The following is a 20,141-nucleotide window of genomic DNA, read 5'->3' as shown; positions in this document are numbered from 1 at the left end:
AAGATAAATAATAATAAACAACATAGAAACAAATTATAAGGAATAAATATATTGATATATGAATAGACAAGACCGATAAAATTAAGAAAACAAACAAACTAGGTTTCAGTCTCACTGGTTATCTGTAATAGCTTGACTCTAAATTCTCAGCTTTTTTCCAAATAATGATTATATTTGATTGTTTAACCTGGCACTGTGTCCAATAAGAAAGCTACAGCGAGGTTGAATCAATGTTAAGCAATAGAGATAATCTCCACAGATCAGTAGTACCTATGGTATGAAACTGTATAGCACAAAAGAGTACATCCTCTGCAGCTTAGCTGCAGGATGCTTAAGCCCCCCCACCCTCCACCCTCAGCATTCTACTTTTAACAGTGCCTAAGTACATTGTTCATCCTTCCTGTGAGAAAGTTCAAATTGCACCATACCAAATAACCATGGTGATTTCAACAAAATTAATATTTCCAAAAAGAAAAGAAAAAAAAAGAGAAAAACACAAGAACGTGGTTGTGGCTAATTAAACCTCTTGTTTAAATCTGCTATTTATAACTCTCCGGATAATTGAATTTTGCGAGTGACATCTCAACGCCACGATGCGATGATACTAGGCTATCTATCTGTTTCTGTACAGGAAGAGATGGTTTCAGGCAGACAGAATAGGGCACCTGATAAACTTTGACGTTGAAGTCATCGACTGTTCAACCCCTTTTCTAGGTGAGGTTTAGTCTTTAACATACCTGCTGAATGCCTGTCCTGTTTAGGGTTATCCCTCTCCGCCATTCTCCTCTGTATGTACGGCGACCCTCTCAGTGTCCTCTTACTGCCCTCGTCGTCCCATCTCAACGTCCTCTTACCGCCATCCCCACCCTCGCCATCCTCTTTTCTACGGCCGCCCCTTCGTATATCTTCGCTCTCTTCGGCCTTGGTCCCGAGCAAGTCGTCCGGCTGTTGGTCGTGACCATGGTACCCAAACCGATTGTGGGTTGGTAGACTCTGAAGTGAGTTGAAGTGCGAGTGGGAGGCAGAAGAGTAGGACACGGGGCGTGCGGGGTATCCTCCGACGGGCGGAGGGGAAGAAGATAACATTTCAGTGGTACTGTGCGACATGTTCTGGTTCAATCCTAGGTCGTATTGCTGCCCCATGTGTGGAATGTAAGATTCGATGTTATTGTTCAACCCCGCTTTGAATCCTCTCGAATAGGAGGAGTGGGTCCGTTTGGACTCGGACCTTGGGGACCTGCTCGGGTGTTGACCGGTAGCGAAGGAGTTTACAGAATTGAGGGCGTTGTGCGAGTGGTACGGGGACCTGGACCCGGCGATCTGCTTCTCCCAGGGGTCCTCGAACGTGAGCCCCCGTCGACTGGTGACCGGCGACCTCGTCAACCGCAGCTGAAACAGTTCGGTGCTGGGCCTGCTCCTGTCCCTGCTAGTGGCCTCTTTCCGCTTCGGCCTGGGGGACCGAGGCGGGTGGTGATTGGTGAGGGCGCCCTTCTTTGCGGACGGTTCCACGATATCCTCCTCTCTCTTCTCTACGATAAGGCCATCTTGTTTCTTCTTGACTTTAGCCATTGCATCCTTGTGGTTATTGCACTTTGCTTGCTTCTCCTCTCTCCGAGGCTTACTACTACTGCTACTAGACAAGTTTGCTATAAGAACGACACCGCCGTCTCTCTCGTTAACATCCAAAGTTCTGATTGCACTGGTGGTGGAGGAGGAGGATGATAACGATGGTGGCGACGGCAACAATTCTTGCATCTTCCGCTTCTCCACCTTCGACCTGGAGGTTATGTCCACTCTAATGTCCGTCGTCTTTGAAAGCCTATTCACCACCGTTACGATTTCGTTGGAAGGAGCAGCTATACTACTACTACCAGAAGAGACCTTCTTCATCTCTTCATTGTTCAATATCCCTGCCCAAACCTTCTGATGCTTCACGATCATATCTAACATGTGCCGCGAGAGTTCCGTCGGCAAGAAACTGTGCCACGACGTGAAGAGAGGTTCCACGACCCACTTGAGAAAGCCTGGTAGAAATGATGGGGAGAAATAGAGAGGTAGATGTTTATAATTTTCCAAGCAGTTTGAACTGTTTCTTTGACTAAAGCTACAAGACCATCATCGTCGATATCCTCGCAGATTCACCCGAGTAACTGCTCCAATCTAACAACATCATAACAGTGCTTCTTTCTGGTCAACTTTAGCAGTACCGTTTAGCAAACAATCAGCCTGTACCCCCATCCGATTCTCTACAAAGACAGCAACTAGCTAGCCACACATTTTGGTTCGATTCCTTTCTATTGTCTTTTCTAACTTTTGTGGTACGAAATTCCACATTAACTAAACTTTATACTCCTTATTCAATAAATATGGCGGCATTGCCCAGTGGTCGCCATGGTAGCATGGAGTCACAATAAAAGTGATGTATCAAGACTCACTGCCCAAATATGAGACGCTATATGCGAGTCAAAATCATGGCTCTGTAAATTTAGGAGGTAGCCCATAGACAGTATGCATGTGATACATGGTGATGTTTCTCTTACTACTTTCAAATTTGGAGCTACAACTTTTAAAATACATTCATAAACCATAATCACCACAAAGCCTGGTGTAAACTAGTACACTACCCTTGATTGCACTGTTAAGCACCACACAGCGTAGTTTAAACTAGTAAACTACCCTTAACTTCACTTTCCCCGGGAGAACGTTTTGCCACACCCCCCCCTCCCCAAAAGAACCCGAATACTTTAAACACAGGTTTGTTTCAGTCGTAGGTGAGGCTTGGTAACATAAGATTACACAATTGTGTTACAAGCCGAGTGTGAATTGTTAATTGCTGAAATCTAATCGTTCTGTGAACCAGACATCCTCGAGGGGTTTTATCATAATCTGTGACGCTAATGCTTCCTTTGATATTCATACTATATTTTTCTTCCTATGGTCAGCTCTTAATGTCTGCATGCAAATAAGTTATGCTAACAGAGAATATGTCTGGTGGTAGACGTCAAAGACTGCCGGCATTGACCAGCAAGTTCTGTTTTTAAATACCTTGTTGTATCTTTGCTGTGGTTATTTTGTACTTGTTACAGGATGGGGACACTGATAATCCTTCTCTCCTTTCACGATCACCTGCAAAAAAATGGTGTAAAGAAGTAGAGAGAAAATGTCAGAACAGTAACAAAATTTTTTTATAATAATAGTAAAAATTTGTAAGATCTTAACAAACAAGTCTATTAAGAGAGGATCATGCTTCCCTCAACAAAAAACCCTCTACATAAAAATTTTATCCAAAATTAATTTTATTTCCGATAACTGCTCCAAATTAAAAATATTTGAATAAAGAAAATCTGCGCATGGTTACACTCAATTTTCTGTTGTGTAAATATTCCTTTTAAGTCTGTCTAAGTCCCTCTCTTCACAAGGGTCATATCTTTGTTCCCTCATGGTGAATCCCTTTACTTGTTCTGGTGCTACAGTATTGTGTACCAGCCTGCCAATGATTGGAAAATATTTACCAGACAAGAAAAGAAGCCAATCAATGGCATGCTTCAAAGATACAAACTATGGTTTGGAAGAGTGACAGTTATAACTCAATTCGGTGGCAAGGGATGGGGGAGGGGGGCAAGGGAGATTACAGGAGAGCAGGGGGGGTAGGGGATGGGCATGATCTACCCACACCATAATCCTCATACACTGGGACAAACTGTTTTCTTCCACTTTGAAATGAGAGATCTCACTGGCTAGCGATTAATGAAAAAATGGTATTAAAATGCAACGTACACTACGACAATATTACTTCTACATGATCATTTCTAAAAGTGGCTGAAGATTTTCCCAGTTAATAGGGTAACAAAGCCATTCGAGTGGTCCATTCAAGTCAAGTTTAATGGCCGATAGCACTTCTGTTGAGCGAAAAGTCTGCCGCAGTTCACAAAAAGCAGGCGGTGAAAATAACATAAAATAAAAAATATCAGTAGTTTTTCCAGGTGGCAATAAATTTTGCCACGATCCCTGTACCTTGTTTGAAGAATTCTTTGCATACACATTCGGCCCATTTCTTAGCTGTATCCCAAGACCTGCATGGATTACATATATCAGCACACTTTAAAGCCATCTGGAACAAAAAATGAATAGATATCATATAAATAATCATAGAACTAAAGATTCAAGCAACCGAAGATATGTGGGCAAATTGCCACAATCATGCTCCAAATAGGGAGGGTATATATATATATATATATATATATATATATATATATATATATATATATATATATATATATATATATATATATATATATATATATATATATATATATATAAACGGCTAGATGATACCTTAGGTCAACAGTTTATGGTAAAAAAGGGAACTTAGGTCGACAGTGTACCTTAGGTCGACATTTCAGTGTCCACCTAATGTTTTTACTACCATTTTAAGAAACTTTTTTATTGTCGAAAATAGCTTTATAATGTTCTCCATCCTCTAAAACAGTGGTTTTCAACCTTGGGCTCGCGGGCCCATTTGGGCCCGCGAAGCCGATTTTGTGGGCTCGCGAGCATTGCCCCAGTAATGATTAAAAATTGTGGCATTTTTGGGGGCTGGTGGCGAAGGCAATGATGATGTTTCTTAGGAAGCCTCTTCGATGAAACCTTGTACAACGGGTAAAATTTACTCAACCCTAACCCTATAAGACTAGTAGAAGAGAATTCGGTGACTCCCACCAACCACTGCACACTACGTATTACGTATTTACCAAGGTTATGATGTGTGGAAGCCTTGCTCAATCAAACCCAGCTCTTCCCAGTGCACGCAGCAAGTATTGCGCGATTTCTATAGAGAGCCGAAGCCTTGAGGTCATCACGTACGCTTACCCCGTGTAATGGAGGTGCACTGGGTGCTCTCGCAATGGTAGAAAATGACTTTCAAAGTCGCCGTAGCGTGGGCTTAGCATAGGCGCAAATGTTTGATTGGAATCCGAGTGGGCGGGGCGATAGGAGAATGACGTCACACTTCGGCTTTCTTTACAGGCAGTGAAAGCAATGCCTAACAGGCGCTGCTGACTGTTGTGTGCTAATACCACAGACCTTGGCATGTGTTTTAGTTAGCAGTCCTGGTATGACACTATCACAAACACAACAAACCCTGTGCCGTGCACATGATCAGAAGGATACTGTACACAAGTGAAAATTTAGCGAACGCAATGGGACCTACGCGAATCAGAGGATATCATGAGGAATACCTCAACATCGGATTCACCTATATATCGGACAAAGGTGTTATCAAACCTCAGTGTGTTGTTTGCGGAAAGGTTTTATCGGCGGCAAGTATGAAGAAACCAAATCTTCAGCGACACTTTACTACTGAACACCCACAACTTGCTGACAAAGACCGCGCCTATTTCGAGAGGAAAAGGCAAAATTTGAATACACAGAAGTTGGACTGCACTGGTGGAGTCTATCGCCGAAATGCGGCACTGCTGGAAGCTTCATTTGTCATTGCATACCAGGTAGCCAAGAAAAAGAAACCTCACACCATAGCCGAGGAATTGGTGATGCCCTGTATGAAAGAGGTTGTGCGGATACTTATCGGGCCAGACCAGGCGAAATTATTGAATGGAGTTTCCGTTTCTGACAATACTGTTCAGCGACGAATCGTGGATCTGTCCAAAGATATTGAAAAACGTGTGATTGCGGAGATCAAAAGTTCGCCATTCTACTCAATAGAATCCGATGAATCTACGGATGTCGCGTCCTTGAGTCAACTGATGGTATGGGTGCGTTATGTGGTCGAAGACGGTTTTAAAGACGAACCACTGTTTTGCTCCCCACTTGAGTTGACTACAACCGGTGCCGATGTGTTTTTGGCGATTCAGACATACATCAACGAGAATGGAATCGGATTTGACAAACTCGTTGGGAGTTGCAACGACGGCGCCCCTGCCATGTTGGGTAGCCGGTCCGGTTTTCAGACGCGCCTGAAAGAAGTGGCACCGCAAGTGAAGACTACTCACTGCATGCTTCACCGCCAGGCATTGGCTTCCAAAACACTCCCGCAACAGATGAAGAATGTATTGGATCAGGCGGTTAAAATTGTGAACGCTGTGAAGAAAAGTCCGCTCAATACTCGCCTGTTCAGGAAACTGTGTGAAGAGATGGACGCACAGTTTTCCAACCTGCTTTACCATACTGAGGTGAGGTGGTTATCCCGTGGGAAAGTGCTCATGCGACTTTTTGACCTCAGGAATGAAGTCGCTGAATTTCTACCAAGAGTAGGCAAACGTGACTTGGCGGCACATCTGTCAGATGACGTGTGGTTGGCTAACCTATGCTACTTGACAGACATATTCGAGCGCTTGAATATCCTCAACCCATCGCCTCCAAGGTAGAAAACCAAACGTCTTGGACTTTCACGACAAACTGCGCGGATTCATGGATTTGCTGGACATCCTTATTTCCAGAGTTAGAGCTGATCGATTCACGAGCTTCCCTCGACTGAATGAGTTCCTCGAGCAGACTGAGACAATTGGAAGGATTCCTGGCATTGACGAACATTTGGAATCACTGAAGTCTGAGTTGCGGCGCTATTTTCCAGAAGTTGATCCAGAGAAATTTGATCTGGTGCGGAATCCATTTCTCGTTAGATCAGCAACGATGGACGATAACGAGCAGGCCCAAGAAGAACTTGTCCTCTTGAAAAACGATTCGGCCGCAGAACAACTGTTCAACAGCCGGCCACTATCCAATTTCTGGTGTTTAATGCGCCAGGAGTATCCGGTTTTGTCTGCCATCGCAATCAAAACTCTGTTGCCGTATCCTTCTACATACCTATGCGAAGACTCATTCTCCACAATGGCCGCGATGAAAACGAAACAAAGAAACCGCTTGGATATTGGTGCAGATATGCGCGTTGCGCTATCTGAGACTGAGCCGGACATACAAAGACTCGTTGCCGAAAAGCAGGCCCAGCCATCCCACTGAAATATCCCAGACTTTTCAGTGTCATACCTCAGTTTTCAATATTCGAATGCAAGTAGGCCTATTGTTTCAAGTAATATGCCATCAATTACTGTCTTATCGAGACGTCACCTGTCCCCATTAATGAAGGATCCTACTACAGCCCTTTCCTTCGAATTATCGCAATTTTTACAAGTGTAGACAAATATGATCCACTTTTTTTCTTCGGATCTTTGACCTATTCTACCTCGAATATGAGCAATAATTGGAATAACTTATACAGCGTGATATCTATACAGTCCGACACTTCTATCAGTTCTCCCGTTCTATTGTCAATACACAAAGTATTATTACGTTCTCTTTATTTCTTAATTTGTTTTCAATAAATAGAAATTACCTCACCGATTCGAAATATATCTCCTTTAATACTACTGGGCCTCATATGCACACGTCAAACGGTTTTGCTGCTTTTTTATTGCATTGTTCATCTCCATTTTTCTGCATTATTCTGATAGTGATAACGGTCACACGTTTCTTATAAAACCAGTGTACCATTGAGGGTTGCAAGAAATCTTTGAGATAGTCTCTAATTGGGCAGTACCTGTCATCTGATCACGGAGGAACATTCATAGCTCCGATTGAGTCCCCGGGTCCCTTGTGTCAAGAATACTCTAATAAACGCTGTAAAATTGATTTTATGAAGTTGATAACTTTGCAGGGTAGGGTATGGGCTCGCGAGGACGGCTCGGAAGACGAATTGGGCTCGTGATCGAAAAAAGGTTGAAAACCAAGGCTCTAAAACGTTCATTTACAAAGTTTGGTTAGGGTCGGTTCAGGGTTAGGGTTAGAAAAAAGGGTTAGGGTTAGATTGAATTTAGTGTGTAAGTCAATGTAAATGTCGACCCAAGGTATCATTTAGCGTTATAATATATATATGTCCAAGTTTTAACTTGTTTAATTAAAGTGACTTCTGTGTGACAGACATTTCCCAAGCAAACCCTGACCCCCTCTAGGGTAATAAATTTCTGCTAAAATTAAGAATCTATCCATTCGCACTTTTCATTGGCCGGCCATATTTAACTACGTGTACAAGTCAACAGTTTTTATTCTGAAGGCACTACAGCACAGAGCGGGATATGCTTACATTTGTCACATACCACCAAAAGACAGTCATGGCTTGCTACTTTTGAAAATATTTAACATTCAGTAAACTCAAAGTGCAGAAATGTATTATCATCTGATTATTTTAAGAATTAAAATGCCAATGACTTAACATTTTGTTTGAAATTTTCCCAGTTGGGTTTTGCTGTTGTTGATATGTTGATAAGTTTAATAACTTGATTGCACTATGACAATTTCAAGGTAGGACAATATCACTTCATAATTTCATAACAAGGTTAGATTTTAAGTATATTCTGGTGGAAGGCCTACAACTACACAATTTCAGCCACTTGCTAAATCAAATTCCAACTTGTATTTTCCTTGGACTAATACAAAAGCAACCTTTTAATTTTGGACTGTCCCATCTTCTCGCAAACAGCAAACTCCACTTGCATTTAGCCGGTAACTAGCCTGAATGTCAAGGCCTGACCGTAATTTACACTAGCTATTAACCAGAGCAGTTAGCATTGCAGTACACAGGAGTCAGTATGGAGAAACCACAAGCTATCAAGACTAGCATGTATCCAAGTTATCATTTTATCTCTTTAATCATATCCTTCTGATTAAGAATCAATAATCACTCTTTTTGCCTAAAAATAATATTTTAATATTTTTTCTTTCTTTTTTTTTACTTGTCAATATGTCCGCCATGTGCAAAGCATATTACAACTCTCATGAATGAGGAATTTTTTATATTTTTTTTATAGCCTATTTATGACAATATTTTTGCTGGTCATGTAAGACAAAAATCGTGGGCAAAGAGAAAATGAAAACCATTTCCTTTGAGTTAAGTAATTATAACCGTTAATGTCTCATCCAGCTCGTTACTATTACCGTTACTATCAGTATGATCGCTCTGTTAACGGTTGAGATTCTGTTAGCTCCGCATTTTTTATGTCGATTCGTTTTCCTATCAAACCTATTAAAACACTTTCATAATGCAGACAAAAACGATGGCTCATGTAATGAGAGAAATAAATATGCAACTGTTTACAAGTGTAACCATGGAGAGAGTCAAAATACAGCCACACCACAATGAACACAACTTTCGGTAGTTCACAGCTGATATGCCATATGCAATGTTGTCAAGGGAGACAAGGCATCAAGTTGTATTGCATAACCAAATCTTACTTATCCAAAAATGGCAAACTTTCCAAATTCTTCCCTTTACCCTAAGAGATGCTCTGCTACCCCCCCCCCCCCACCACTCCCCTTATCCCTTCCCCACCAAGCACATGCACATACACAAACAGGCAAATCTCTTTCTTCTGTCAGATTAACTCAACTAGAAAAAATTTTTAAACAGAGACAAACAATTCCTGTGTACTCGCACATCAATCCCAGAAATATATCAACCCAACCACAAAATTGATGGCATTGTGTAAGGGATTTCCCCAAATTAGAATTAGGTCTATGGAATGTTGCAAAAACAAAGACTTCAAAATTGTGGTAAAAGAGAAACACAAATACACAAGCACAAATTTGATTTAATGGGTTGCCATTAAAATGCTTTCTCTTTTTTCTTTTTTATCTTACTCAGTCTGCATTTTTTACAGGTTGACTTTAGGGCACAAAACTAACATTGATATGTTGGAGGAAGGGAGAGAAAAAAAAGAAAAAAAAACCTATCAGTCCAGATTAAAAGTCTGTACTACTTTTTGAGAAAAGACCCATTTAAAACTAGCAAAGGTTCGTCTATTAAAAGTGGCTGGACTATGTAGTCTCAGACATAGACTATTAGGTCACTTCCTCAGATCGAACAGAAAATACTAAAATAGTTAAATGTCACATACAGTGAGACATTCTATGACAAGGACAATTGGAGTTGAGTCATACAAGGGCCTGCCCTGTCATTTGATATGATATTAAAGGAACACGTCTTGGTGGGGTTACTGGGAGCTTATAGAACGACCACATAGACATTCAGGCCTTTACTGAGGAGCGGACATCATTAACAGTTTTGCATTAAAAGGAGCACATTCCAGATATTTTATGCTATATTAAAGATGAATATCTTGAGAAACCAGAATAGCTACAGAAAACAGATCTATCACTCAAATTTCTCCTCCGTCTCGGACAATTAACATATCAAGACTAATAAAATTCCGCCTAAAGTCACATCACAGATTCACAGGTGTCTGAGCTTTGATTTTAATGTTGAGTAATATACCACTAGATTGTGGCAAAGTTGGAAGGTGGGGGGGGGGGGCGTGGGGATGACTAAAATGTTGCTAATAATGGACCCCCTGGATGAGATCTCAGTGCATATGTCTGTGAAGACATTGCAAGCGACCGACCAACCAAACCAAAACCAGACCTGGTGTCATGAGTAGTCCCACATCTTACAATATATACTGTATATATATCGCAAGCAACAATATTATCTCAAATATTTACCTGTAATACAAGTTTCCTGTTTTCTGGATTCTGTAAATTAAGTTTGCCAGAATTTAACTGATCCTGTGGAAAAGAGAAAACAGAGGATCATAAGAAGTTGATTTTATGCAGAGAAAAATTTATAATAAAAATTTAAAAACATAAAACAAAAAGCGCAAGAAAATGTCTTTCAAAGCCTACGAATGCAGACAAACGTGATCCCCCCGGCCTCAAATTTGCCAAATCCTTTTGATCACTAGTTATAAGACCAAAAAAACTTGTCAGACATAAAATATCCATTACAGCAAATGTTCTGATAAGTTCATTTCCTGATTAAACTTGCAATGACCCTTCCATACATGTACATATCCTCCTACAATATTCATGACGAAATTGTCCCAGCAGATTATATATGAAACATGAACTACCAGCTAGCTAGAGGGATATTTCATCCAATCACTTTGAGCTTCCAGAAGCCCTAAACTTGACAGTTAAAAATCTTAAGAAAATACAAGCTTTATGAAAATTAAAAGAGTTGTTGAACACTGGCATAGCTTGCAGAGATGGTAGGGAAGATATGGATTACATGTGGCTGTGCCACATGTTAATGTTTTAGTCACTGTTTTGGGCTAGTGTTGTATCATGCGATGGTCGTTGGTACAGATATAGATAGGGCATAGTTAAGCCTACCATTTGTGGCTAACCTTATCATTTTGCATTACACCATACTGATCCATTTTGCCACAAAATAATTTCAATATTTCACATTTTGTATGTGAAATAAAATTTTGAACGTAAATTTTTCATGTATGCTAATTTACAAATGCCATAATTCCTAAATTATTCTTTTCAATGACTAGACTTGTCAATATGGTCAAATGCATCAGGCAAATGTTTACGAAACAATCACTTACAGTATCTATCTCAAGGGCATCTGGTGACACGCTATTGAAGTAATCAACATATCACAACTTAGGCATTAAAGTAACTCACTAAATGAAAATTATTATTTCATCACAAAGTCATCTGGCAACACTGCTATGAAACAGATTATCATATATACATATAACCAGGCATCTGGCAACACACCAATGGTATGTCTGGTAAAGACACTAATTACATTCACCTGGAATCTTGAAAGAAACTCTTGTTGTCTGGCAATATCTGTGGCTAGTATCAAAGACTGTATAAGATCAAAAAATATCCTCCTGTGAAAAGACATAAGAAAGAAAACAGGTGAAATTTACAAAAAATGGCCGTTATACATAAATTAAAGATAATAAAAATAAATAAATAAATAAAAGAAAACAGTATTCAAGAACTTGAGGGTATGATACTCTGTCCTGTTACATATTTCATGGAATTATATTGAAAGATTGAAACTATTTTATGGCATGCTTTCAATCAAACAAAGGAAAACAACAGGCTAGCAACATTGTGGTTTTGTACAACACCACCACCCTGTAATAGAAAGTTAAGACAGAATACAGATGAAATTAGAAAACTGCCTTCATGTCAGGATTGTAAGAAAATACTTCAGAACTTCAGAGCATCATAGTCTGTCCTGTTACATATTTTTTTAAATTTTTTATTATTGGAATTTTATTGCAAGATTGAACTATTTTAATGGCATGTTTTTTAATTTCCTTATCGTGTATCGAGTGATCAAAACTAAGTTTTTATTGGGATAACTTGATACAGCTGGCCTAGATGTATCAAGCCAAAATGCTGCTGGTACAATTTACATATGAATGAACACAATGGTGAAAATTTCCTTCCAACTAGCAAAAGCATGTTTAGGTAATCCTAACAACTTGTATACAAGATCACACATATATGTGTCTTTCTTAAATTGTTGGCAAAGCGACACCTCCTGTTGATGACCTAGATAACACAGCTAAAACAATTAATTACAGGTATGTATGTATGTCTGTTATATATATATATATATATAAATATACATATATATATATATACATATATACATATATATATATAAATATATATATATATTTGAGCTGCTCATGAAACTATGTCTTGTTTTACTTCCTGAGACTGCTTGAGACATCTGGCAGTTTTCACACACAACAGGATCATCTTTCCGCTCTACGTGAGACAAGGCAACCTTACAGTGAGAAGAGCCATTGTCATCTGGCTAAGATGAGTCATTCTTCTGGGTGTATCCAGGCTGTTTTTTCCATTTTCTTATTTTTTTTTTTAAAACATTTTTTGGGATATAGATATCTGCCTGTGTTGATTTGCAGCTTTTTCTAAATTATTTTCTCACTTCTGCAATAATCAAATATGATTCTCTCTTAAGCACTGTGCTAAAAAGAAAAGCTGCAGCTGCTGCAAGGTCCCCTGCAGCAAAGCTGAATCGATGACAAACAGTACAGCTGATTTCCAAAGATATGCAGAGCTTCTTGGGTGAAGCAGCCGTCTATTTGTGAGAAACTGCTCAGCACAAAAGAGTACAGCCTCTGCAGCCTAGCTGCAGGATGCTGCAGCCTCCTAAGCATACTACTTTTGACACAGTGCCTTAGGAGTACGAAATGGCCGCTATCACCTCAAGTGACCTTTGACCTCCAGAATAAACAAGCAAAGCTTTTGTAGCTCACTGCAATTGGATCTACATACAAAAGTTGGAAGTTCATCCAAGCATCAATTTCTCAATTATTCCTTTTCCAACATTTTCAGACTTTTGAACTCGGAATGAAGTAAAGTAAACTGTGATGTATGAATCATCCTGCAATTCCTAAGATTTGGGTTTTCTTACCAGTCATAGTGTACACAGCTTCACACGCAAAAACCCACCATTTCCACTGCATAGATTTACTTCACATCTTCAGGAGGGGTTCAAGGAAAAAAAAACTGGCTTTTAGTTGGATTTTTGTTTTTCTCTCTTTTCCTATCCTTTGGTGATCAAACCCAAGTACACACCGTGATAGCCATCAATCACAATCTTAAAATCTTCTTCTTTCCTTTTCTTCCATTTTGTTTTGCAGACAACGAATGTGCATTGACTGCATGGAGCAACAACGTGCAGCTACATTTCAGCTCTGACAAGTAAATTTGTCAACATCCATCAAACACAAATCAACAAAGATGAGTTTTCTTTAGCTCTATGGACTGCCAGCAAACCCGGAATATAATCAAAAACTGCATGGATGTTTCGATTATTTGAGGACAGAAAAGACACTGACGTAGGTGAAAAAGAGGGTTTTCCAATATAATAACAGATTTGCTGGGCGGGGGAAGGGTGGAGGGGAAAGGGATGGGGCCTGGAGAATATCCATGCCTTCTCTCATACAGTAATTCTACGATAAATTGTGAGACTGGATGGAAATATTTCAATTCAAGTGGGGATGACCTATAAATGGGCCTTCAAAATGAATCAAGACTGACTCAGAATCCTACTGTGGCGGAAAAATGGGGGATGGGGGGGGAGGAAAAATGTTGAATAATGACCTGACCTTTTGGTTCTTCACAGTGGACACAAAACTGTCCAATGTTTATTTCATCTCAATGAGTACGTCTTATACCTTGAAAACTATTGTGTTCTTTCAAAACGTCATTTTCTCTCTCATATTGGGTGCCATACCAAAATGTTAAGTTGCGAGTTACCTTCAAAACCTGTTACAAAATTACACATGGCTGCTACACATACAGCAGAGCAAACTTGATTTCAAAATTTGAGGTCCTTTGTTCCAAATTTGAAAGTGGTAAGACATCTGCTTGATTTGGAGTGGAACTTCTCTTAGAAAATTGCGACCGATAATAATAGAGCATTGTAACTCCTAAACAGTCTCTCTACTCATGCCTTATTTTCTTGATATGTTTGTCTCCTTTCTTGGGGGGGTGGTGTGGATCGCAAGATGTGAATGAGAGGGTTGGCAAATGGGGGAGGAGGGGTGGGAGAGGTGGTGGGTATACATGTGGGTTTGGCAAATTTGCTCAGATTGAAAAAATTGATATGAAAAACTGTTCTATCACAAGGTCCTGAGGCAGGAATTATTAATAGGCATATTTTTTAGAGGGTTTTTTATTTTGAAAGGCCTAGACATATATCAAAGCCAGATATAACTCACCACTGTTCTTCTGGTATATGACTTAAAAGTCCCGTCTTTATTATGACAGAGATACAGCACCTCCAATGGTGATTCTCTAACACTGAAGAATTCTGAAAGAAATAAACAGCAGAAATAGAGGGAAGCTAGACCTGGTGTTTAAACAATAATTCAAAATCTGCCTCAATTTTACTCTCTTTATTTGTGCAGACATATACGGATCTGTAGCTGCACTACAAGAAACTTCTCTTTTCCAGACATATCTCATGTTTTCATTAAATCCACAAACCTCTGACGACATATCTCTGTGCGACTGTGAGACTTAAGTGCTACATTGATTCTGTTCCTGAAGACATCGCAGAGGAATAGGTGTCGTAAGTTCAAGTACCAATTACGATACAAACTCTGAACCCCCATCTATTACTCCCCCCCCTGCGCCCTTCTCCAGGCCCTGCCTACATCCCTTTCCTATATACTTCAGACAACCATCTATAAAACTTGAATGTTTCATCGATTCTTCGTTTCATGACCTGTTTGTATGATTGCTGACCTGTTTCCAGATCCACCCAGATCATGCTCGGACCTTAGTCACGGTCGGCATGTCACTGTAATAACGTTATAGCTTCCTGGGAATGGCACATCATCCATGGAAGAGTGAAGGGGCGGGGGGGGGATCAGATTATATTTAGCACACACTACTATAAATCTACAGATCGTAGGACTAACCCTATGACCACATTTAACACGTCGTCAAGTGAATGGGGTTAATGTGAGAGAGTGACGAGAAGATCTATCACCATGACGACAGCCACCCTTCCTCCCTCCAAGGCTAACCACCTCCGTGAACCACACATCTCGTGTGAACACCGAATGAGTCATACGTGACGAAGAATAAAAGCCGAAATACAGGTTGATTCTTAAAAGGCTAATGTAATTTAAAACTTCAATCATTTAGTCCAGTTAACTGTATTGTTTTTGTTTCTTTGTTTCTCTAGGCCTCTGTCATTTCCTAACTTTGGGATACAAACAAAAACGTCGCCCCCTTGAGGTTTCATCCGAGGAAAAGATTCACCGGTTGATTTAATTTTTGGATCACTTTAAGTTTAGCCGGAGAGTTGCCAGGGGCGCCTAAACGGCCTCCGTGCCGACATCTATCAAACCCAGATGACAATTGCTCCCAACCTCCTTCCCTGGCACCGTCGAAATATTCCTCTAAGAGAAAATTTGCGAGTTTCGGGTTAGAAAGCAACTTAGGTCTTTTATTTCTTGTTTCACGTTTACGGATTGTTTCACTCCAAATGCAGACTGACACGTAGCCTGTCAACCGTCGGCTATGTGGCTAAATTATGCAGGAAAATTAAGAGCCAGACAAAATATTGAAAAAAAGGAAAGAACACAAAGTTTTAAAGAAAAAAAAAAGGGAAAAAAGTCAAGGTAATTTACTCTCGTTTATTCAAAAGAGCAAGAGAGTAAATTTGATCCTACTTTTGAAGTTTTCACTCCAGAAGGCAGAATTTGAATGATAACTCGGCCTTGATATTGACGATTCTGCTGTACATTGTTTTTTAATTTGCCGGAGGTGTTGGCAGTGAAGGCGAAGGGTTTGACAAAAATTTTGATTTGACGTCATATTAACCATTTACCATGAATAAAAATTCTTTAAGAACCCAATAACATGGACAGAAGCAAAGACCTTTCTTTTTAAGAAAATTTAATCCTTCAGTTAAAGATGTGACTAATAGCTTCACAGCTTGTAGGTGTGAAAAGAAAGTATGTGTTGTGTGTGGGTGGGTGTGTATGAGGCAGTGGGGGGGGAGGGAGGGGTTGATGGCATGTATGGAGAATGTCATTGACAACATGTACATCAGTGTGGGTGGATAATGGTCTACACATAGCAGAGATAAAAGGACATCGGAAATGTCTTTCTAACGTGTGGATAATTAACCTTTCAGTGGAAAATACGTTATTGACCTCTTCAGAGATTGTTAAAGATACACCATATCAGTTTATGTTACTATATGCAGGTAGATATGAGCATCAGAGTGTGTGGAGCAAGGTTTGAGTTACTATATGCAGGTAGATATGAACATCAGAGGGTGTGGAGCAAGGTATGTGAGGAACTATATACAGGTAGATATGAGCATCAGAGTGTGTGGAGCAAGGTATGTGAGGAACTATATACAGGTAGATATGAACATCAGAGTGTGTGGAGCAAGGTATGTCAGGAAGTATATACAGGTAGATATGAACATCAGAGTGTGTGGAGCAAGGTTTGAGTTACTATATGCAGGTAGATATGAACATCAGAGGGTGTGGAGCAAGGTATGTGAGGAACTATATACAGGTAGATATGAGCATCAGAGTGTGTGGAGCAAGGTATGTGAGGAAGTATATACAGGTAGATATGAACATCAGAGTGTGTGGAGCAAGGTTTGAGTTACTATATGCAGGTAGATATGAACATCAGAGGGTGTGGAGCAAGGTATGTGAGGAACTATATACAGGTAGATATGAGCATCAGAGTGTGTGGAGCAAGGTATGTGAGGAACTATATACAGGTAGATATGAACATCAGAGTGTGTGGAGCAAGGTTTGAGTTACTATATGCAGGTAGATATGAACATCAGAGGGTGTGGAGCAAGGTATGTGAGGAACTATATACAGGTAGATATGAGCATCAGAGTGTGTGGAGCAAGGTATGTGAGGAACTATATGCAGGTAGATATGAACATCAGAGTGTGTGGAGCAAGGTTTGAGTTACTATATGCAGGTAGATATGAACATCAGAGTGTGTGGAGCAAGTTATGTGAGGAACTATGCAGGTAGATATGAGCATCAGAGTGTGTGAAGCAAGGTATGTGAGGAACTATATGCAGGTAGATATGAGCATCAGAGTGTGGAGCAAGGTAGGTGAGGAGCTATATGCAGGTAGATATGAGCATCAGAGTGTGTGGAGCAAGGTATGTGAGGAACAATAAGCAGGTAGATATGAGCATCAGAGTGTGTGGAGCAAGTTATGTGAGGAACTATGCAGGTAGATATGAGCATCAGAGTGTGTGGAGCAAGTTATGTGAGGAACTATATAAGGTATGAGCATCAGATTGTGTGGAGTTATGTGAGGAATGTCGTACATCAGAAGGCACAAGTACAAGGAGAACACCCCTCCCCAACCCCCACCCCCCCCGGCCCCCTCCCCCTTTGGTGTGGATATGAGTACTGGTACAAGGCTCCATGCAACACAATGAGTACGCAACCCTATGTTATTATTTATGCCAATCTTCCAGTGTCCAGTCCATAAGTAGGAGTAACAACCCCCAAGAGGGAAAGTACCAGTTTGACTAGGGTAGAACAAGAGTGTGCACACTGACTCACTACAATAGGTTCTCCACACATCTGAAGCAGTACTTTACATTTCTAGTTCCTTTCTTGTTTTTTCTTTCTTTCATTTTTGTTCTTTCTCTTCCCATTGGTCTCGTCCCCTAAAACATACAGGTGGAAGAGAAATCAGACTAGTAACTAGTTGTTAAGATGATGAGTCTCCAGGGGATAGCTCTTAGAATAGTATCTAAGTAGCTTTACAGATGAACAGATCTGCATTGAAGGTAATCCCTTGGTTTAAGTTGTGAATCCAGTATGGGTTTATATGTTATATATTATAGAGAGCCTTACCTGATACAGCTTTGATAAATGATGATTTGTTGCTATGAGGTAGGTTTGGTTTACTCCCGGATGGTCCAAGTCATGGGCCGCAGCTGCTACCAGGGCAGCTAACACTTCCAGGGGTCTCAAGGTGTCTTTCAGCTACGATCAAATCAATAACATGAAGAAAATATTACACTCAGAAGTGACCAGTGTTTGGTTTATACACACCAGGGAATGGGAGGGAGGGGGAGGGGGAAGAGAGTGGGAGGTTTTACACAGCCTGTTTACCTACAATTTGTCAAATGATTTAGAGGAATTGGCCCTGCACATATTCTTTCCACAGTGATACTTTTAACACAGAATATATCATTTTAGGTTGTCTTCTCCTCTCCCCAATGTCCCTCGACTATAAGACCGATGAGTCCTCCGCGGTTAACCACAATATTCTTTTCAATACATAGAGAGTGCTGTATATCTTCTTCACATATAAATATTGGAGTGGCAGGAAGATAAGTTAATGATTTATTAAAACAAGTGGAAAGAGATGGAAGGTAAAAAAAATAAAATATTGAAAAGCGTGGTGGTTCGTAATTTACCTTGCTTTCTTGTAGGTAACAGTGCATAGCTTGCGTGACATCAGCGGCGTGTGTGGAATTATGGTACGGGTGGCCATGGTAACCGGATTCGAATAAAGCTGCAAACAGAATAGAAGTGACAAAAATTCAAAGAGGATATTCTCAACGACCAAAAAGTGTGGGTGAAGAGATTTTGTTCGAGTTACAAAATATTCCGGACCAAAAACAAAAACAAAGGGTGTGCTTGACTTCCCCTTTGCCTTTTCTCCATCCCTCCACCCCCCTCCCCTTCCCCTGGCGACCCCCTCCTCACACCTTCACAGAATTACCTGTCAACCAATTTAGTTTTCTAGCTTAGGTTCATTCACGAGGAGAGAGAAATGCATGCATGGTTAAAAAGCACTACCACAAAATGTAAATACATATTTGTACTTAAAAAAGTATTATTTAGAAAATTGTAGATACGCCTCCAACATCCTTGGTTGGAAGAGAAATTTCCCTCCAAGGAAATGTGAAATCTATGATCAAAGGATTTAGAAATTATGGAAACTGTGGGTTCGACAATATGGGAAGGGTACACACTATAGCATAACGCTGGGCTTCTCGTTAATGTTACTGTTAGCCTAATGTTACTTCACTCATTGGAAAGGACGTCGCTCATGTGATTGTTAATACAACATCCCGTTTTCAACCCCTTTCATATATGGAACGCGAAAAGAGCAAACTTATTTCGTTGCTAAGTTTAACGTAAGTTTAGACAACAACGTAAGTTTAGACAACGGAATTATAGACATCAACGTGAGTTTGAGCAACAGGGTGGCTAAACAGCAGCAACAACTTTAGTTTAGACAACAGCAAACTTAGTTTAGACAATGAAATAAGTTTGCCCTTTTTGCGTTCCATACTCATGGCGTTTTGAAATGTTGGTTTTTGGTATTAGGCATGTGAGTCACGACCAGTTCCACTTGTTTTTGAGTTTTTCAAAATTTCTGAGGGGTTACAACCTAAAAAGACCTTTTCAAACTTTAAAACAATCTCCCCCCCCCTAAACTCCCCTACAAAACCAATTGAACTATTACACCATTACCCTGTTTACTGGGGTGAATAAGGTCAGTTTATAATTGGTCCACTATTTTGCTGTTTTTGTTTTGAAATACCATATTTTATAGGGGAAAACCCCTGCACCCATGTTTATCATGATTTATCGTACAAAGTACGGAAAAACTGTACTTGTTTCGCAGCTCTGTACACCAGTTTGGCTGACAACAAAAAATTTGTGTACAAATTTTCAGGATTTCTTTTCTTTTCTTTTGAACAAAAGATTTATGCCTTTTGGAAGGAAATTGTTTTGAGGGCCAATAAATTCACA

At 40.1% G+C, this 20,141-nt stretch overlaps 1 protein-coding gene across 4 annotated transcripts in view; it reads right to left on the bottom strand.

Annotated features, from left to right (window-relative positions):
- The window catches only part of LOC139972901 (uncharacterized), a 95,967-nt gene that overhangs the window by 7,929 nt on the left and 67,897 nt on the right, over positions 1-20,141 (bottom strand). For all 4 annotated transcript variants that reach the window (XM_071979210.1, XM_071979209.1, XM_071979212.1 and 1 more), the window contains exons 7-14: positions 18,794-18,891; positions 18,225-18,356; positions 14,577-14,668; positions 11,615-11,696; positions 10,510-10,572; positions 4,015-4,111; positions 3,046-3,126; positions 738-2,024 (exon numbers count right to left, since the gene is read on the bottom strand). In XM_071979210.1, coding sequence (XP_071835311.1) covers positions 738-2,024; positions 3,046-3,126; positions 4,015-4,111; positions 10,510-10,572; positions 11,615-11,696; positions 14,577-14,668; positions 18,225-18,356; positions 18,794-18,891 — 1,932 coding nt within the window. The remainder of the gene's footprint in view (positions 1-737; positions 2,025-3,045; positions 3,127-4,014; positions 4,112-10,509; positions 10,573-11,614; positions 11,697-14,576; positions 14,669-18,224; positions 18,357-18,793; positions 18,892-20,141) is intronic.

Source organism: Apostichopus japonicus, chromosome 9 (assembly GCF_037975245.1).
Source record: "Apostichopus japonicus isolate 1M-3 chromosome 9, ASM3797524v1, whole genome shotgun sequence".
Lineage (NCBI taxonomy): Eukaryota > Metazoa > Echinodermata > Holothuroidea > Aspidochirotida > Stichopodidae > Apostichopus > Apostichopus japonicus.
The sequence above is the reverse complement of the archived record's forward strand: the minus strand, read 5'-3'. Positions and strand labels throughout refer to the sequence as shown.